General features: G+C 43.7%; 2 protein-coding genes across 2 annotated transcripts; both read right to left on the bottom strand.

Annotated features, from left to right (window-relative positions):
- Nucleotides 1-6,687: 6,687 nt before the first annotated feature.
- On the bottom strand, nucleotides 6,688-9,114 carry LOC105181094 (inositol-tetrakisphosphate 1-kinase). Its single transcript, XM_011137622.3, has 6 exons — nucleotides 8,876-9,114; nucleotides 8,224-8,476; nucleotides 7,904-8,002; nucleotides 7,680-7,827; nucleotides 7,473-7,609; nucleotides 6,688-7,395 (listed from the first exon to the last, which is right to left on the bottom strand). The coding sequence occupies exons 2-6, from the start codon at nucleotides 8,332-8,334 to the stop codon at nucleotides 6,817-6,819; spliced, it is 1,074 nt and encodes a 357-aa protein (XP_011135924.1). The 5' UTR covers nucleotides 8,335-8,476; nucleotides 8,876-9,114; the 3' UTR covers nucleotides 6,688-6,816.
- A 2,103-nt stretch (nucleotides 9,115-11,217) lies between these two features.
- On the bottom strand, nucleotides 11,218-19,166 carry LOC105181093 (uncharacterized). Its single transcript, XM_019840472.2, has 7 exons — nucleotides 18,520-19,166; nucleotides 17,049-17,304; nucleotides 16,789-16,955; nucleotides 12,746-16,336; nucleotides 12,554-12,590; nucleotides 11,672-11,860; nucleotides 11,218-11,589 (listed from the first exon to the last, which is right to left on the bottom strand). The coding sequence occupies exons 2-7, from the start codon at nucleotides 17,238-17,240 to the stop codon at nucleotides 11,554-11,556; spliced, it is 4,212 nt and encodes a 1,403-aa protein (XP_019696031.2). The 5' UTR covers nucleotides 17,241-17,304; nucleotides 18,520-19,166; the 3' UTR covers nucleotides 11,218-11,553.
- Between the last annotated feature and the right edge of the window lie 1,634 nt (nucleotides 19,167-20,800).

Here is a 20,800-nt window from a genome sequence, read left to right on the forward strand (position 1 = left end):
CCAGCGAGTAATGACGGGACGATCTCGCGCGCGCGTCCTGTGCGAGAAGACGGATATGGACGGCGAGGTGGAGGGACAGATTGAGCGGCGAGAGAGAGAGAGAGAGAGAGAGAGAGAGAGAGAGAGAGAGAGAGAGAGAAGGGGAGAAACGGAGATGCTGAGAAAAGAGGGGCACGACTGTGTGTGTTATGACATAATTGCTTAAGAAAGTTCGGAATGCGAATGCGCGCACGCACACATGCATACACGCACACGCAGCATCTCGAGCGGAGAAGTAGTCCGTGCCGTTACGTTCGTTTCGCAAAACTCGTCGCCGCTCGGCGCGTAGCGCTGCGTGGCGCCGCGTTAGAATCGCTGGTTTCTTCGCTCGCTTTCCTCTTTTATACGGAGATGTATAATTGTATCATGTGAGTGTGTGTGTGTGTGTGTGTATGTGCGTGGTCCTCGCGCTTGTCTTCAGACTTTTTGCGCCGTCGATGACCTTCCCCCACTTCGCGGCCGGAGGTTTTTAACCTTTCCGGTACCGGACGATGCCTCTTAAAACCGTGCGATGAGAATTGCACACATATTTATTGATTAATGGATGATCCTCTGGAGGATTTATTAATTAATCCTGGAGGATGCTATGAGAGAAAAGCACACAAAGTAAAAGCAAGGTAACGTAGGAAATATCAGAAAATTGATAAACGCGAACTCGGTGATAAAAGTCTCGCGCAGCAAAATCGCGACGTAGTGCGAAACGAGAGAGGTAAATTGGAAATGAAAAATAACCGGGAATTAACTCGATTAACAAACTTGGTCGAGCCGTGAACGAGCAGCTCTACGGCGGTACGATGATACAAATCCAGTTCTTTTAATACAATGTGCGATTAACTGACGAGAAAAATTTTTACTGAATAATATACCATGTCGCGCAACTGGGATATTACATTCGTAATATTGAAACTCGAATTTATACATTACACGAAACAGCAGTCGATTAATGCAGTTTGTTGTAATTAAAATTATATAATTAATAGCCTGTTCGGACATCTCTTTGATTTCGCAATGTAAAAATTTATACCGTGTACACGAGACGATTTCGCATTTCTACCCTTTCAGATATTTCAAACAACACAAACACATCCTGGCCGGACAAAAGTCGGTGTATTACTTTCCCAGTGTGTACGGGTATTGATAGCTCAGTGGAAAAGTTCTTTCCGCGTTGGATACGCTGTGCTCAACATTGCGTTTTCACGAACACGATGCGCGAAGCGCATCAGCTTTCCTCGAGGATGTCGATGGTGTTCTTGCGGTCTCGCCTTTTCACGAGGATTTTATCGCGGAAACTCGCAAAAACACTATATATATTTCTTGCGACGCTCGCTATTGAGTTATTAATCTTCGAGAGCCAGTGAACAAGTGAAATAATCCAATTAAATGCACGGAGGTTGTGCAAGAGTACTTGATTCACGACGAGCGAAACGCACGCGCTCGAAGGAGCACGCTCCTCCCCCGCGCTCTTGAGAAATAACCGATCGCCTGGCGACATGAAGGCCTCTTTCACGGGATTTGTCTTTCCGGCGCTCACACGATCATTTTTGCGCCGACTTCTCGCTGGAATTGCCGCGACGTCTCGCCGTTACGACCGCTCTTAGCGGACGTGTCGGTTTAGCCTCGTTCGCCGCAGCCGTCGCCTGTCGCGGAAAAGCCGCGGCTCGTTATTCCTCCCGAAGAGAGAAGAGAGAAGAAATCACCCACGTTACAAATCGCCAAAGATATTTTTGTCACATTTCGCCAGCTGCACGGAGCTTCAGCTGAGCCAGGATCACGCCAGGAGCAGCACATTTTACCGTGTCGGTCCTCCGGGCTCGACGCGAACCGCGCGAACTGATGAGACACGCACGCACGCACGCACACACACGCGCGTACGCACACAGCCCGATATGATTAACCGGCGCGAAACGCGTTCATTTTCGTTTCCGGTTCGGCACGACCAGTTAACAGGTTTAATCGCTGGCCCGTGCGAAACGAGGTTTACAGGGAAAAGGTAAGACAGGCCGAGCTATATTCCACGGGCCGTTGCTCCTCGTAACCAGAGTCCGGCTCGCTCGTTCGTCGTCGTCGTCGTCGTCGTAACCGGCACATCGTGCGGCAAAGTGCACGATTGCGGTGCAAAATAATTAAACATCGGTTTACAGTGTTACGGTGCCGGGCCGTTCCGCCGTGATTGCGCGGCAATTCCGTAAACGGCGCCCGACCGCGCCGTAAATCGGCGATTCCGCCGTTGGAACGCGCGATTTCCGGTCAGGAGAGTGCGGCTCGATTTCGGGCTTCGATCGTTTGACCAGTCGATTGTAAAGGTAACAAGAGAGGAATAATTGCGTTTCTTTTTTGTCACTCGCGCGCGAGTGACACCGGTTGCGTGAACGAAATCCGTTGGGCGAATTGGCCATGCGGTGATTGATTCAATCTTAAAATGTTTTTTTTTATATTATATGTACACGTTTTATATTATGTATATACACACACATATATACACATATCTTAAGTCTTAAAATTTTCTTTTATATTAAATTAATTTTTTATATTACATCTTTATTATTAAATTTATATTTTATATTAAATTTTTTATTAAATTTGTTTATATTATATATACACACATATATACACGTGTATGTATACAGTGCGAAAATATATCACGTCGAAAATAAAAATTGCACCTTAAACAATAATCTCCCTCGACGTTTCCGCCAAGGAAAAATTGTTTCCACATTACTTCAAAGACTTTGGTCAAGTTAAAATTACAGTTCCGACATAATCCGTAGGTACATACGCAAGAAAGAATGTTGAAAGTTCTATCGTTAAATAACATTTAATTCGCAAGAAGTAGCAGAATAAGCGAGCTCTCACACGCGCGTTTCGCTTATCGCAAATCAAGCATCTTCATAGTTGCTTGCATTCTCCTTAATTCAATGCACTCTGTTTAAAGTAACTTTCAAAGAAATGATCCTAGCAGTGCCGTACATTTAGTTTTCCTGCTGTGAGTTATGCTATAATAGTTAAACGCTAGGAACTAAAATAACAGTGTACAATAAAATCCCTGATGAAAGTTGATCCGTTTCGCGCTAATTTACTTTCCTTACGCGCTAAGAACATTCATCCCGTATGAATAAATAAGTAAATAATCGTTATCGCCATACATCAGCCTGAATTAATTGTGCGTGAAGAAAAAAGTAAAATAAGAAGCGGCTCCTCGATAGAAACAGAATTCGGAGAAAGTCATCACGAAATAAAGGCACTCCGCTTTCGGATTGCCAATGTAGTGTGAAAAGGTAAAATCGTCGTCGATCTTCTCCACGGCTTGCTTTCGCGGCCCGCGAGCGAAACCGTCTCGCACGAAGACAACGGAGATTCGATACTTAACGAGCATACACGTGCGCATGCGTGTAGCAGCGACGTTAATTGAGTTACGCATCGCGCGGTGCGTTCGGGCGACTCGACGTCGCACGCGACGTCGTAGGCCTTGTTTCACCGTCGCTCCTCTCCTCCCGTTTCTTCTCCTTTTTCTCCCGTTTTTTCGATCCTCTTTTTCTTTCAAAACGTCTCTCCTAAGTGGACCGAAGAAATCGTTTATCGGCGGCGGAAGTGGGTCGCGACCGAGCACGAGCGCGTGTCTTCGCGAGATGCGCGATTAATTAACCGAATAAAGACGTCTTGAGGTAACGTCTTTGGGAGATTATCGAAAGACGTTCTCCACATGTTCCTCGGATCTCTCGGATTCGGACGTCGTCGAATTGTCGTCCGTGGGACACTTTCCGGAGCGTGTGTAGCTCTCTACATTATAGGCTACGGCATTAATATCTCTATCTGTGCTCATTTTTTGTGAATTATATTTTCATCGATGTGCATGTAAAAAAATGTGACATAGCGTCACATTATTCGCGTATTATTGGCCGATTATGAGAAAATTTGTGTTTTGCTAGCCAGACATAATCTACTACATTTTATATTCGTGCAATATGATAAAAAGTGAAAATGCACTTTATATATCCATAAATCTAACTATAAATTAGGGACCTTAAGTCATAAAATGCTTCTTGAGCCATGCTCTTATCATTAGTTTCTCCAGTCATAAGTTATGCTAAATTTTGCTTATGTTTCTCTAATGTACAATACCTTTAAGTTAAGTCGTGTCACGCTATTTTAAAACGGGAGACCATGGATCAGAGCACAGACTTCTGCATAACGCATAATACACAACGCATAAGAGAATCAACCAATCAGAGTTCTTCATTTCTGTCCTGAGGAGGGAAATGAAGGAAACTAATTGGTTGATTCTCTTATGCGTTGTGTACTATGCGTTATGCAAAAGCCTGTGCTCTAGCTCTACTACTACGAGCTCGAATCTTAGACAAAGATGGTGGCGACTCGTAGCGGACATTTTGGAACTAATAAAAATAACGGGGGCTGTATTCCGTACCTGCATATCGACAGTTGTCGGTGTCGTTAGTAGTATTGCACAGCTTTTTTGTTATATGAAAAAACTGCGCAATGCCGCTAACGACACCGACAACTGTCGAATTGCAGGTACGGAATACGCCCCAGATCTATAATAATCAATGAGTTTAAAAGCGGTAGAGTTTGACTTGGCCTTCAATAAATTGTCTGAAATTCGTTTTGACATATTATAAGAACCACTTTTTGCTTATATATCATATAGGACCATATAGGATAAATTTGTAAACTGTTATCAAATAAAAAATCAGTCTTTTACCAAATCGTTCCAAGTAAAAGTTGGTTAACGGACTGCCTAGTGTCATCTAACAGTGGCTAGGAAAAACTTTTGCCGCTGAAACTGCTGAACTTCAGATAAATGCACTTTTCTAAATTTTTGAAAATGACTTGAATCTTGGATAAAAAGGTTTGAGTCTCAATTAAACGAGTGTAAAATAACTATAAAATATTGATCCAGATTAAGGTTAGCTTTAAAAATTATTATTTAAAATATTAAAGCAACTTAAACTAAAAATTCAAACATGAGTTATTTAATTTTTAATGTAGATTTACCACGTTGAAGTAGCAATAGTTAAACATTTGAATCTCTTACTCGACGTATTTATTTGCGCTGTTTGCGACTGATTAAAATAAAACAGTAATTCAAGAAATATCTTCTTCCACCTCTCTGTACAATCTATTCATACAAAATATATGTACATATAAATAAGTATACAATTTAAATTTTACATGTTATGTTTCATATCACATACAATATAACTAAACAAAATATATGTATATGTACAGTATATCTCTTACAGGAGTCACCAAACTTATTACTAATATTTAGTATGTTTAGAAACAATCGGTTCGTTTAACCGTAATCGGAGAAAATCTCATGCACGTCGCCGCGATATTTTTTTAACGACGCGATTAACATATTTCTAAAATTATTGAAAAAAAAATTACTACTGATTTTGACGGTTGAAAGATACTGAAAACATCCCCATTACACACTTCACCATGACACGGAAAGAAATACACGTAATTCCGATTGCTTCTCTATATGAATTCTATATCACCGTGTTTTACATGATGTACATTCAAAATCGTCAACAACTTAGCCATATATAATAACGTCGATGCAGAAATGTAAAACTGTATATACGTGAAATGTACAAAATATCTTCTCTGGCAGTCGTGTGTGTATGTATGTATGTATGTATGTATGTGTGTGGTGTGTGTATATGTATATATATTTTTATACACACACACACACACACACACACACACACACACACACACATTATATATGTATATAGTCATCATATTGTACTATGGAATTTATTACAAAATACAAATATAGGATTCGAGTTTTTGCGAACGATTAAATGCATATGGCCCGCGTATTCTTCTGTAGAAATAAACAAACTTATCAAATGTGCCTCATTAATCGTAGTGGAAACATTGAAATCATTGTATATTCATGAGAATTCCGGGAAATTGAGCCGGAAAAGCCGAGCAATCTTGATCATGATTGATTTATGAAAATGTACGCAACAATACCGCGGATACCGCTGGCATCAACCCAATCATATTCCCGTAACACCTTAATTCTATCTAAATTAAATATTACCTTTGACACATCCTCGGGTGCTTATTTTAAGCGTGAAACGTTTTCTTCTCTTTATTAGTTTATAGAATAAACAAACTTACCAAATGTAATTTATCGTAACGGAAACACTGGGACCGTCGTATGTTTATCAAAAACATTGAGGAAAAGAAAACGAGATAGAAATAGCCATGCACACGTTTACCGCACCGTTAGAAAAAAATATAAACATGTTCGAAACAAAATGATAAGATGTTAACAAGTATCACTGGAATTGTTATTCTAACAGTCTAGCTCTAAATTAAATGTCATCTTTAACACATTAACTGCCATCACGCTGATTTCCACAGATTATACTGAAGCATAAACGAAAATGATATTAAACAAAATTACAATAAATATACAGGATGTCTGAAACCTTTTTTTTAAACACCTTATAATATATTATGTAGCATATATAATAATATATATATAAATATATATATATATTATTTTATATATATATATATATATTTTATATTTTTTAATATATATATATATATATATTATATATATTATACGTAATATATATATATATATATATATAAATATTACATAGCACACATTTGTTAATTGGGAGCATTCGTTTCCTTTTGACTGTACATTTAATCGACAAGATGTGGCGGAATCATAGCACTGGCCACCGATAATCCCATGATAGCAGTCAACGTGTTAATGCGGTCACGCGCTTATTTCATAGAACACTTTCGCTTCTCGTCGCTTTCGAAACCGGAATCCAGATCATCACTTTGACACTTCTTCAGTGTGCAACCCTTGAGACTTTGCCTGCACACTCCTTGCTCCACCAATAATTTCCTAATGCTGTCTATCAAGTGCTCGAAGAAATTTGGATAACCGTCGTATCCAGGAAACACATTCACGTCTATGATTGCATATTTCCCAGTGTGATTCTCAATCACAACATCTACTCCGACTAGTGTGAGTCTGAATATCTCTTTGATACTTTTGACGATCGTCTGGAATACTTGATAATTTGGCTTCATGGTTAAAGGAATGTCTTCTTCGGACAGGATCGACCACTTGGACTTACTTCCACTTTTAGATATATCGTGTGAATCGAAGAATATTGTACTTAATGAGTTACAGTCTTCTTGATAAAAGTTCTTCAAGCTGGGCCGCTCTACAACATGAAAATGCTCACCCACAATAAACACCTTGTACAAAATAGCGTTGTGATTGACGAAGTCCTGAGCAACACAAGGTGGCTGACAGTCTTTCAAGTCCTTTTCGTTGAAGATGATCATCATCTAGAATCAGGCAGTATTGAGCAATGTTATCAAGTCTTAATTCTTTTGCACACAAATCTTATGCAAAGTAGCTATACCTTATGTGCATCGCTGAAGCCATATGCAATAAGTGGTTTACAAACAAATGGATATTTAATGCCATGTTTCTTCAAAGTTGATGATATTTCATGAACATTCCTGCTCTTAATTTCTACAAAGTTTGGAGTAAATATATCTGAAAAGGGATTGAGATTAATATATAGCATTTTTTTTCTTTCTTCGATGATACTGCATGATAAACTTACCATTAAAACTTTCTCTAATACCTTCTTGTATAAATTCATAAGATTTACACCGGTTACGTAAGTTCCTAGTATTGTCCAAAGGGTCAATAACAATCAGATCTGGGTGTTTAGCAATATATTCCTGGAGTCTCGACAATATACCTTCAGCCTGTAAGGAATATATTGTATAATTATTAATATCTTTTTTAAACTTATGGATATATCAGACAAACGTTCTTCCATACATTTTTATCACCATTTTCCGCACGCGATTGCGTGCTTGTTAGTTTGTGTAGAAAAACATGTAATGGTCCCTGCTTTTCAAGGCTTGAATTCACATCAACCTGAAATGGATGAAACTAGTAATTTATAGAGCATCACGAGAAATAAGTATATCGAGAAAATAGCGGAAACGTTTGCACACCAGCAAGAGAAAAAGAACGATCCGCGTCTAATTGACTACAGTGACATATAGATAAATTCAGAGGATCCGGTTACCCAAACATAACCTATCATATACGAGTGAAATTCAACGGGAAGATATTCCCGATTTTTTAACGCTCACCATTTTTAACTGAAATCCTTCGCTCTCGCAGACGTTCTCAAAATCGTTCCAATTAAATTTCTGTCGTTTCCTTTCGGACACCCAGTAACCGATGACATACTTGTCGCACATTTTTTCTCGAATTCGGTTTCGTTCGCCACGCCGTCACATCGATCGATTCGCAGGACACGGATCTATCTCGATCGTGTGTGCGACCCTCGTCCGAAAACCGGAGATCCACGATTCACCCTCTTCGTCTTCTTATCTCGCGTCACTGCTCAAACAATCCACCATAAACCGATTTTCATACTTGTGTAGCGTATACGGCAGGGCGACAAGGTTAGACACGCCGCATTCAAAAGTCACGTTTCGCGCGGCACCGACCTTGAAGAGCGGTCGATTGTTGTTCGTAACCTTCGAATTCTTCCTACATACAAAACAATCGTTTGTCCGTTGTCGCGACACACGATGTTTTTCAAAATAACACCGAATCTCACGTCCTTCGAAATACCGTTTAGATAATGCGTCTTGTCCTTTCTCACTCTCTCTCATTCTCTCACATTCCCACTCTCACTCTCTCTCTCTCTCTCTCTCTCACTCCCTCTCTTTTTCTCTCTCTCTCTCTCTCTCCCTCATATTCTCTCATTCTCTCTAACTTCTTGTTTTCTCTCACCAATTCCCACTGCCTAACCGCTAATTCACTGTTGTTTACATTTCGTCATGCGTCTGCTGCTTGAGTATATTCCCCATACGTTCACGTCGTATGATCTTTCTCTTGTCGCTCCAAGTAATTAGAAGAGGTATCTTTTGTTTCAGATCCAACAGAAGCCAAAAACTATTGGCGTAGCTCAGCCAATCGCGAGGTTGAGATTGGTTTACGCGGGAAACGCTCTGCCGCAGCGGCCGCCATATTGGCTGTGTTCCAATATTCAATGCCAGCACTGAAAATCTATAATATACGTGACACAAACTATGTATTTTCAGTACTGACAGTGAATTTTGGAACACAGCTATTGTTGGATACACTTTGAATCGGAACGGTCGCTTTTAAACAGAGAGAAAGCGGCCTGACAAACCCTGAAAGCAGCCAACACGGCATTTTCTGCGACACCGACTTTCCGCACTGGGAACGGACGCCATCTGCATCCATTTTGAGAAGGGAACTACGATGCTACATCCACTTTCAGGTCTCGGTGGCAAAAGCGGGAAGCACACACTCTTACATAAAGGCACAATGCACAACGCATAAGGAAATGGACGAATCAGAGTCTTTCATTTTAAGCGCGGCAATAAAAATGAGGATTCTGATTGATCTATATTTCCTTATGCGTTGTGCATTATGCCTTTGTGTAAGGAAGTGTGTGCTTCCCGCTAAAATCTACATGTGGTGGAAGTCCATGCTACATCCACTTTCAGGCGGTAAATAACGAGGCTTTTGAAACCCTAAAATTTTTATTTGAAACATTTTTTTCTAAAATGCTTAGTTTTTGTGACATTTCACTGTCCCGGTACTTTTTATACACCTTGTACCAGGTGTGGCGGTTAATAATTCTTAATTTTTTTAAGAGATGGCGCTGGAAACAAGGATTGGTTCACAGTCTAACCTCTTATGTCGTTTTATTGCTATGACAGTACCTTTCAAAACGCCATTGACTAAGTTTACACGGCAAGGTTAATTCGGATTAGTAACAACCGTAGTTAGTGAATTCTTTGATTCGATTGGTATATTCTTTTAGATCTAAAAATTTACTCTAATTGGATTCGAGACTGCACTAACTACGGTAGTTACTAACAAGGAGATGACGCAACCTGTTTCGTCGATTTCAACACGAGTCAATAGCACACTCGATAGCTATGATGCCGTGTATAAACGCCCTAACATAATATGCGTGAATGCGTCTTTGTTTACGAGTAATTTGCAAAGTTTGACTCGCGGAGCCGTGCCACACGTAGGGCGCAAGTTACGACACTCTTTTACGAAGCGGTGTGGCTGATTGTGAGCAGACAGAGGCTCCCGCGCCGCGAACACTTTTGCGCCGACGACGGCGAGAAACAAAAAAGGAATTATACATAAGAACAATATAAAAATATTTATTACATGTCTTTACATACGAAAAAAAAACGAACCAGTCGTCGGCGGGACTCGAACGCCGTCGTCGGCGCAAAAGTGTTCGCGGCGCGGGAGCCTCTGTCTGCTCACAATCAGCCACGCCGCTTCGTGAAAGAGTGTCGTAACTTGCGCCCTATGTGCGGCACGGCTCCGCGAGACAAACTTTAACTGCAAATTACTCGTAAACAAAGACGCATTCACGCATATTATGTTAGGGCGTTTATACACGGCATCATAGCTATCGAGTGTGCTATGACTCGTGTTGAAATCGATGAAACAGGTTGCGTCATCTCCTTGTAAGCCGAAGTTAGAAGCCGTGTAAACGTAGTCATTGATGTTTAAACGATTTCGGGTTAGCGTCACATTTTTTTCGTGTGGTAAACATGTCGAGTTTCAAACCAAATAAAGAGCATTTGCGGCATGTACTGCTTTTCTTGTTCAATCAAAAGAAAAACGCGAGTGAAAGTCGTCGTATACTTGTGGAAACTTACGGTTTCCTTCAAATGATCATAGCCAAGCAAACCAACCAATTACCGGCCGTCACTGCCTATTTTCTTAATTGTGAACAGTTCTCAACTGTGATTGGTTGGTTCGCTTGCTGCTCATGTCGTACTTTTTGTAAATATTTCTATGTATTTCCAGCCTATATTTTTACGCGCTTCTAGTCTATTGTTTTGAGTTTCTCATGCATTGTATACCTTTTCGTGGCTTAGTTTTACGTTACATTTACAGAAATATTTCAATAGTTGAAATATTTATTTGAAATTGGGCTCTTACTATCATGCCGTTAATTAAGTAATATGCATCGTGTAAAGCTCGGATCTGTATAAAATGTATTAAATCTTTTCACATAGACTTAAACTTGGTTAGGATATGACATTATAATGCAGGAACAATGCATTTAATTAAAAAAAAGATATATGTATTTTATTGTTGTAATCTTACATTTAATCGTTAACTGACACGACTCACAATGGCAACATCGTCTGTGACGTCCTTCCCTTTGCAAACAGATATAACAAAATCCGTATTTCCGTAATTTCGATAATACAATCGTGTTTGAATTTTTAACAAATGCCACGTATTAAACGATATCTCTTGAATGTAGAATTTTTTTACTATATTGATTAAATATTAAAGTTGTTGAAGTTATAATACGCGAGAGATACTCAAAATTAGAACATGGATATAAACTGACGGATTTTATCGTACTGAGAGAAATATGCGAGCGATCTTGCGAATTATATTAAAATATGTGCGATACTTTCCGGTGTAGTCTACAACAAAAGATAAAATTTTCAATATATCGTAACAGTCTTTCTTTCTCTCCCCTTGTTATTTTCTTTTTCGCACACTTACCGAAGAATCATTTAAAGATGTTAACATACTCCTAGTAACGAGAATCGTTACGCTACTATCGTGTTCAATTGTGCTGTCCGCGATTAAATCGTCTTTTTCTAAGATCCTCACTTCCCCAAGAGAATAGGAACATGAACTCGGCATGTACAATTCACCCTCAGAATGAGACATTTCGGAAGAGATCGCAAGCTGAAAAGTGCAAATCAGATTGATATTAAAATCATTAAAACGGTAGAAAGTGATCGGTTTGTAATTTTTTCAGAAAAATGACAGAAATCTACGGCGACACATTGTATATTTCTAATAAATTTTAAATGAAATTGAGAAAAAGTCATCATTTTTCCCTTATACTATTACGTCTTTTAAAAATCTGTCATTTGGAGATTTCCAAGATGTAAATGATTAAATTGGTCATATCGTGTAAGTTTTGCAAGTGCTACATAGATCACAGCAATCATCATTAGATATCGATGAACTAGTTATTATCTAATTTTAATTGTCACAATCACATATAGTCAATAAAATCTTTCAAAGGTATGAACAAACACAGAAAAAATTAAACGCATATTCCCATTGCAATAATTAGCACGAGATACGTGCGTTTTCGCGCAAAATAAAAGATCAAATACTAATCAAATACCAATTTCATTCAGCTGTGACAATTAAAATTCAATAATATTAATTAGTTTGTATCACCAAATTGCTGCACTCTATGCGGTACTTACGTGACCAGAAAACAATATCAGCTCTAAATTATCGATAACAGATAAGCGATATCATTACGCTTACACATAATATTACAAGCCTGAGCACGCGAAATTTACATGATGATAATCGTCAATTTTTATCGTCCTTATTTCGTAAAACATTGTGTTTGCTTACTCTTTTTGTATTGTCGCTAAACGTCCCGTTGTTGGACCTAGAAGCAAAAGATCACTGCAATTATTAATGAATCAATTATTATAACTTAGAAACTACGTACAATTAGATCATCGGTAATTTAATATAATTTAATTATTAACAATAATTTAATTTAATCGTCAACGACAATTCCAGGAATGTTGTTACACTCACTCGCTATTGTGATTCAATATTGTACTGCTGGTATTCGAGCCAGAGCTGGATAGGCTTTTCAGTGATATCGAGGCAATCGGCTTCCTTTCAAAAAATTGCTCCTTATTACTGCCGTCCCTCGCGCTCCCCGGAAGTGTCGAATCTTCATTTCTGTTCTGGAGATTTTTCACCGTCCCGTTTGTCACTGGCTCGCCACGAACGTCGACGACCTTGTTGCTTGTCTCCGTCGAATTGTCCTCGGTCACGGCGTCCAAAGAGGTCCTTTTACCGCGCAACTGAGTCTCCTTTGAGGGCGACTCGTTGCTCTGCGCGCTCGACAACGAGCGCAACGAGATGCAGTCTCGCAGAGAATCAGCCGAGCACGAATTCGCGGGGCTGATCCTGTCGTTCTCCACGACTACGGGTCTCGCTCGAGAATTATCGATGTCCTTTTCGCTCAGTGGACACGGAGGCTCGATCAACGAGCGTGCGAGATCCTTCTTCGCCAAGGTCTCGTCGACAATCCTCGATCTATCCATGCCCGATCGCGTTTGTTCGTCCTTTTTCACTGAAGCATCCGAGATTGGAGTTGATATCTTCTTAGTCTTCAAGGAGGTGCTATCGTTCGTTATTTCCTCGGCTGTACTCTTCTTTTCATCTTTTTCCTTGTTTCCTTTTTCCTTTACAGTGACAAGTATGTCACTTGGAACATTCAAAAGTGCTTCGCTCGCCCGATCTGGAGTCGCTTGTGCAACACTTCCTTTCGTAACTTGATCGCTAAGAACAGGGTCCTTGTCATCCCTCGCTTCATCAGACTTGAATTTGCACTCTTCATCATTCGTATCACTTTCTTTATTCTGAATCGCGCTCAACGTGTCGGGATCATCCGCTTTCGTATCATGATTTGTTTGAGACTTCATGGATATGGTCCTCGCGGACGAAAGACGAGAATTCTCTTTAGGATTCTCCGCCTTGTCATCCCTCACTTCATCAAACTTAAATTTGCGCCTTTCATCATTTGTATTACTTTCTTTATCCTGAATCGTGCTCAACGTGTCGGGACCATCGGCTTTGGTCTCATGATTTACTTGAGACCTCGTGGATATGGTCCTCGCGGACGAAAGACGAGAATTCTCTTTAGAATTCGCCGCCTCATCGCTGAGGATGTCGGAGATCCTCTTTAACAACTCTGAGCGCGAAGATGTCTTCGACATGTCTTCCTTCGCAACTTCGCCATCTTCATCGTCTTCGACGACTTCATTGGTTCGATTCTTAACACTAATCAGGATATCCTTCAGAACATTCGAAGTCTCTGTACGACGCGTCGCTCCGTCGCTGACCGGGTCAGCTTCCTGCAGAAGAACGAGAAGCTTCTCCACCATCGTGGGCGTGATCGCGGATACGTTTAAGGCTTTCGCGATTTTACCTTCGATACTGTGTTTCTCATCCTGCAAGATATAAGCGACGAACCGATCCGTAGTTTCGTCCTGAAGACCTCGGAGAATCCGCACGAAGACGTCGTTGATGTTGTGCCTCTCGTTCATTTGTTGATCCGCGATTTTATTCGCGGGATTCTCGGAACGATTCGCGACCGCATAGCGGTCCTCGGAGGTGCTTCGCTGAGCCTGAGCGATCTCGATCTGCTCCTGCTGAGGATGATTCGTCTGCGTGTCGGTACAATGCGTGCTGGACAATGCAGGAAGTAAGTTGGAGAACGTCGTGACGTCCGACTTGTCTATCGACGACTCCAATAAGCGCGCCTTTCTCTTCGGCCGTTGACTTTCGTCCTCGGCATTCCTAGACATCCTAGAACCGTCGCTTATGGTTGGCGTACGTCGGTCTGTTGAACCTGGGGAGTTGCCCGAACGATCGTCGCGACGAAGAACGTCTCTCCTCGCGAAGCTTGACGATCTCGTCGTCGTTGCGGCCGCGAAGGTCTTTTGGGATCCTACACCGGAAACTGAGCGCGTCTCTGACGTGCTCGAGGCGCTCAGAACCTGGTTCTTCGGGGTAGTGTCAAAAGAGTTGACGGGCGAACTCGTCAACTTGGCCAACTTGTGATCTCGATCGGCCGGCGATTCGACAATCGACGGTTTCTGGCAACCCACGTGTCGCGACTCTCGTCCTCCTTCCTCAAGCTTGTATCTCGTGAACTGAGGCTTTGACAATAGCTCCGAGAAAGTCTGAGCAACGCGAATGGCACGCTCGATTTTCTTCTCGTTGGACAGAATGATCGAGTCTAATTCGTCGAAACGCGGCCGATACAGCTCAATCTCGTTCGCGTCGTCCTTTGCTTGAAAGTCATCCGAAGACAAATGTGAGCGACGTATCTCCTCGGCGACGTCGCACGGTTCATCCGGCCCGCCGTGACTGTTGAACGTGTTCGAAAGATACTCATCAATCGTTCGATATTGTTTCAGACTCGTTGTCGTTCGGCAGAGCCGGGCGATATTTTCACGCCGGAGAAAACTCGTTTGCCTTGAAACGTCAACCGAGGCGAGCGGCGGCCTTGATTGATCGTCTCGGTTTTTCGCTGGGATTTTATCGACGACATTCTCTTCGTTTTGCGGCCGAGCCGGACTGTCGACGCCGTTCTTTTTACTGAATATTTCTCCCGTCGATTTTCCCGTACAATGGTGCTCTGCATTATTACCGGAGCTCACTTCAACCTGGAGTACATTAACAGGCTCTGGACTTTCAACTGGAACTTTATCACTCGTTTCTTTTTCTTCGTCTGTTAAGCTTTCCGGGCTTTTAAGTGTTTTCGCATTTTCAGCGTCTTGCAAACAGACCTCTTCGGCCCTCCTCTCTTCCTCGTGAACGCTATTTTGAGCCGGCGATGTAGACGCCTCAGCGAACTCGTTTCTCTGCTCGTAATCAGAATCCTTGTCGTCTACAACGACTCGAATATCCTCTCCCAGCTTTCTCGAAGCACTCGCCGTTTCGACTACAGTTTCCGTCACAATCAATCTCTCACGTTTCTCCCTCGAAGATGTGCCTAATCTCGCGCGACGTCGCACTCTCGACGGTTCGTTTCTCCTGTTGTCCGCAGCCGCTTGACTTCCTTCAGCGTTGCTTTCGTGACGTAGAACGTAAACGGCTGCGTTCACGCGTTTGCGAGCCGGCGACGGTCCCGGCGATATGTGCACGTCCTCCAGGTCCTGTCTCGTGAGTTCCCGGCTGACGTGCACCGTCGGTCCTATCTGGATTCTGCACGCGCCGCCATCATCTGCACGAATAAGCCCGAATCGGGTCGCTGACGACACTCGTTGACCATTGCAAGTTGTCTGACAGTCGTGCGCCGTCGCCTCCTCGTCGTCCTTCGACGACGAAACCTTCGATGCTCCCGAAAGCGATGCACGTCCTCGTGACCGCTGCTCGTCTGTTCCGCGCTCGAGGGACGCGCGAGAGGTGGCACGTAGGCGCTGCAACGTTCGAAATTTAGGAGCCGACAAATCGACTCTCCGTGAGGTGACTCTTCGCGCGTTTTCCTCGTCGGTCGTCGCTTCGGGTCTCTCGGGATAGCCCGTCTCTTGAAACTTGGAGGCGACCAACTCGCGGATGTACAGCAGCTCCTCGACGTCGTCATCCAACGGTGGATCATCCACGTCCCTGGATGTGTGTGCATTATGTTAGCGGACAATTCCGGAGAAAGGGAATCTTGCATAATTTTAGATAGATATACAGTTAGTTAGATGAATGTTACACATTATTATTTTCTACTTATCATCTGTACTGTGAAAATACGCTCGGTACTTATGACCTTAGTTGGCATAATGAAATTATAGGAGAAGGTAAAAATTATAGGAGAAAATTGTAGGGAAAGTTAACAAACCTGTGTGAGTGTCAATATCGATTTATCGTTACGAGCAAATAATTGACTCGTCATTAAGAAAGATTTAATATTACTCGCGACATACTAGTATTTTATAAAATATTCAGTCTGCTAAAAACATAATTGAAGACGGAAGAGGTACTAATATTTCTTTTAAAAAATAATTAATTTAATAAATGATTTTAGCGACATTTATTTCCTCTCGATATAGACGATCCTTTTTACTCACCTGTCTCTGTCACGCCGCGCAGAATCGAAGCTGGAGACTACACGAACCTCCGCGAGTTGTATCTTGGCGTCATTGATGATCCTCTCGGCGTTCTCGAGCGCGGTCGATGTCTCGGGACTCAAGACCGGATCGCAAGCTCGCGCTTCGATCGATCCACTTGCGTCAGGCTGCGATTGACGAAAAATGACACGTCACTCACCGTAAAAATACACATCAACGCGAACCGACAGAAGAAAAAGAGGCAATTCCACGTTCGATACCTTTCTCTCGCCGACGACAATGCTCCTCGCTCTTTCGGAAGATCTTGCGCTGCTGCTGGGCTTGACGGTCGATTTTTTGGACGCGACGGTTGCGATCGGACGACGATTCTCGCTACGCACTCCGGTATCGTTATCTACCTCGCGAAGCACACATCCCTCTTGTTTGCAGTAGCACGTGCGAGCGGAAGTCATCTCTCCACGCGACGTCGCCGAGCAAACTCGCCCGTTACACGACTCCGAAGAATTCGAACTCTCTCTGCAACGAAAAGAAAAGGGTCGTGTGAGGGACGTTGCGCCCTTCTCTCTCTCTCTCTCTCTCTCTCTCTCTCCCCCTCCCCCCCTTTCCTTCTCTTTCTCTCAATACATTGACTAACCACGTGTCGCATGATGATAAAGCATTAATTGAGCACAAGAAAACTGAAGTCGCGGTTTTTTTTTTCAGGAACTTGGTCAACATGTTGACACGTTGTCACCGGCATCGGTCATTGATAATGATAGCACAGCGTCTCATTAAGTTACGTGTGGTAACCTAACTATAATTATAGATTGATACGTTGTCGTGACTAAAGGCGACGCGTTAATTGCTCTATCGAGAGATCTCGACGTGAAATCTCACGTCGAACGATCGAAGCGACAAGGATAATGTCGTGTGTCATTGGATGTTCACACGATTCTCGCCGTGTCACGTTTCCTTTCGTGAGCAAAAGGTGATGCAATAAATATGCACACGCTCGCGCATAACAATGTGCCGTGCGTCGCGTATCGGCGCAACGAGGAACATCGAATACTAAATAACTGTGGCACAGCCACGACGATGCGACCTAACAATGTTCGTGTCATCGCGCGCTTTAAAATATGCATTAATCGACGAGCCGCGCGCCGGCTCGTGTCCTTGGACGCGCACGTGGCGTTTAGTCCCAATTATACCGGACGTATGATAATGCGCGAATACGATTAAAAAGTATTCCTCGCGGATCATCACAGGTGCACATCAGCACAAGTGCGTGCGCATCACGCGTGGCGTTTGCCCGTGACGAGTCGTAGAGAGAGAGAGAGAGAGAGAGAGAGAGAGAGAGAGAAAGAGAGAGAGAGAGAGCGAGCGAGCTTCTCGACAACGATCGGCTGCCCGGCGGACTTAATGAAGTTATCGAAGCTTTGCGAAAGCGAATCGAGTCGCCGATGATCTCGTCGATAATTTCAAGTGGACTTGGGGAAAATTTTAATTTACTCGCAAAGAATACGTTACGCAACGAGCTGAAAAATTATCCTAAGTAATGACCTCTTTCGATGACATTCTCGATGACGAAAAATTGCTTCCAATTTACCGAGAAAATCTCAAGAAAAAAGAACAAACATCGCGCACTGCGAGACACTATGCGAAGATATAGTACATTTTAATACATGATAAATGCAATATCTAAAGATCAGCCAAACTCACCTGAAACGATCGAAAAATAATCGCAAAGATTACCTGGGAAAGCGGAGAAGTGCTGTCGGATAACAAAGGCGAACGCTTCGATCGAAGGCGTTATGCACCGCGTCGTGTTTTACCAATAGAAAGAAACGCGGCTGAAAATCCGACGCGTTTCCGCGCACGTCCAATAAGTCGAATCGAATCGAATGGAAGGAGCTACAAACTCATACGAAGCGAGAGAGAGAGAGAGAGAGAGAGAGAGGCGTTGGCGTTACGTCGGTGCGAAACCGGGTTCAGAGACCGACGATAATAAAGCTCCCGGAGTCTCTTGGTTGAGAGGCGGAGACGGGGGTGGTTGATGGTGGTGGTCGCCCATCTATTCACCCTCTCTCCTCTGCTCCCTTCTCACTCACTCTGTCTCTCTCTCTCTCTCTCTCTCTCTCTCACTCTCGTTCCGTTCTCTTTCTCGACTTGCACTGAAAATCAAGCCGTCGTAGCGGCGTTTGCGTTCACAGCCACGTCGTCGAACCTTCCGCGATCCCGGCCGGCTGCAACCAACGGAGTCTCTATAGGCAATGGTATCGATCCTTAAAGGGGACACCCCGTACTGCGTGCGGCCAGCTGCAAGCAGAAACCGTTTCCCGTCGCGTCACCCGCGCGCGCGTGCAACGCTGTTAATTAATCCTTAATTAATCGTGGAGTCGCGACGGGCCCGCGCGAAATTCCACATACGAGCGCGGCGCGCGAAAAATGCGTCCAAGTGAAATAGAGTTATAAATATGCAAATCTCCGCTTCTCTCTCTCTCTCTCTCTCTCTCTCTCTCTCTCTCTCTCTCTCTCTTCTCTCGACGAGATCTCGATTCGCTGTCGAAATCGAGCAGCGCGACCACCGCGTACAAGAGAGCATCAGTTTCTAATTTAGCGACTTATAAATATGCAAGCGCCTCGCCGGATGAATCGCGCGAGGAGCGCAAAACCGGATTAAAGAGATCGCGCACACTGCCGTCAACGGTATCAACGAAAATCCTGGCGAATTTCACTACGACGACGCGACGTACCCTTGTACGCGCGGGCATCTCTTCTCCTCTTCCCCTCCAGTCCCCGGCACCGCGGTTCGTCGCGCCTGACCTGTGAATAATTTGCCGACGCTTTTTGCCGCGCAGATTAACTCGCGCGTTACGCACGGATCACCGTTCTCGCGTGTCTCAGCATGCGTCATCGCACGACGGGGCGCGGCGAGGGGAAAGCGGTGGCGGCAGCGGCATCTGAAAACGCATCCACGGGGAAAACAATCGTCGGGATTGGCCTCCTTCAAAGAAAATGTCGCGTGCGCGCGCTGCGTAATAAAATGAATTAGCGTCGCATGCCGTGGCCGATGGCACAGAGGGCGAGAAGAGGAGAGACGAGGAGGGAAGCGACGCTAATTTAGCGAAAAGCCGATCGACGTCGGATGACGTCAACGATTCTCCGCTAAGCGGCCAAGGAGCTCGCCGCTTTAACGCGTGCGCTCCCTCGTCCGCTAAGCGTGATCAATAACGGTACGTCAAAGGTACGTAATGCGTCGACGTCCTTTAAAGACGATGGACCGTTCAGCCGAGCGTCGTCGGTCCTTCTCTCCTCGCGATCGTTCGTCGTCGTCGTCGTCGCGTCGACGATCGCGACGGAAGTCCTTACGTAATTGGAACGAACGGAACGTTACCGGGAGAGAAATCCGCGCGCGTGTTCCGATATTGCAATTCCATCTCGGTGCGACACCGTCGTCGTCGTCGTCGTCGTCGTTGTCGGCGGCGGCGGCGGCGGCGGCGGCGGAGGCGGCGGCGGCGGCGGCGGAGGCGACGGCGGTGAGCGTTAGTCACTACGGCTGTAATTTACGCGACGCGCTATCGCGACTTTCGTCACCCTGTTACGGCGGTCGCCGAGAGCTATCGCATAATAACGGTCTTTATGCAGTAACGGTCGAGAATGTTGACCCTTAAAGGCGAAAGATGGTTCCGCGATGACAAGAACTGGCCGCCCGCGGCCGAAACTTACCGCGTGGTGAGCAGAGGTTCGTCCTTCTTAATTCAAGCAATTTAATTTGCACAAAATGCAACCCGCTTCGGCTAAGAGGAAACGTTAGATTTGACTTTATTGCAGAGAAGAACCACGGAAAAAGTGTCGTTGCGAATTCATTCAATGCGCGCGGGTGACACTCGTAACGAGAGGAAGAAAAAGAGTAAAGACAAACAGGATAATTATCGGTGTGTGTGTGTGTGTGTGTGTGTCGGATGTTATCGGACATCTCGTCATCGCGGAGTGACCGCGATGTATAGTTGTGACGGGTATACACTGTAATGCG

Source organism: Harpegnathos saltator, unplaced genomic scaffold, assembly GCF_003227715.2.
Source record: "Harpegnathos saltator strain DR-91 unplaced genomic scaffold, Hsal_v8.6 scaffold15, whole genome shotgun sequence".
In the NCBI taxonomy this organism is placed as follows: Eukaryota; Metazoa; Arthropoda; class Insecta; order Hymenoptera; family Formicidae; genus Harpegnathos; species Harpegnathos saltator.

What these genes read in the sequence shown, in the direction of transcription:
- LOC105181093 (XM_019840472.2), bottom strand. Translation starts at nt 17,240, where the DNA reads ATGACTTCCGCTCGCACGTGCTACTGCAAACAAGAGGGATGTGTGCTT. An exon ending in ATATTGAATCACAATAGCGA is followed by an intron (nt 12,591 to 12,745) that starts GTGAGTGTAACA and finishes TTTTGCTTCTAG; the next exon opens with GTCCAACAACGGGACGTTTA. An exon ending in TTAGCGACAATACAAAAAGA is followed by an intron (nt 11,861 to 12,553) that starts GTAAGCAAACAC and finishes TGCACTTTTCAG; the next exon opens with CTTGCGATCTCTTCCGAAAT.
- LOC105181094 (XM_011137622.3), bottom strand. Translation starts at nt 8,334, where the DNA reads ATGTGCGACAAGTATGTCATCGGTTACTGGGTGTCCGAAAGGAAACGA. An exon ending in CGGAAAATGGTGATAAAAAT is followed by an intron (nt 7,828 to 7,903) that starts GTATGGAAGAAC and finishes TATTCCTTACAG; the next exon opens with GCTGAAGGTATATTGTCGAG. An exon ending in TATTAGAGAAAGTTTTAATG is followed by an intron (nt 7,610 to 7,679) that starts GTAAGTTTATCA and finishes ATCCCTTTTCAG; the next exon opens with ATATATTTACTCCAAACTTT.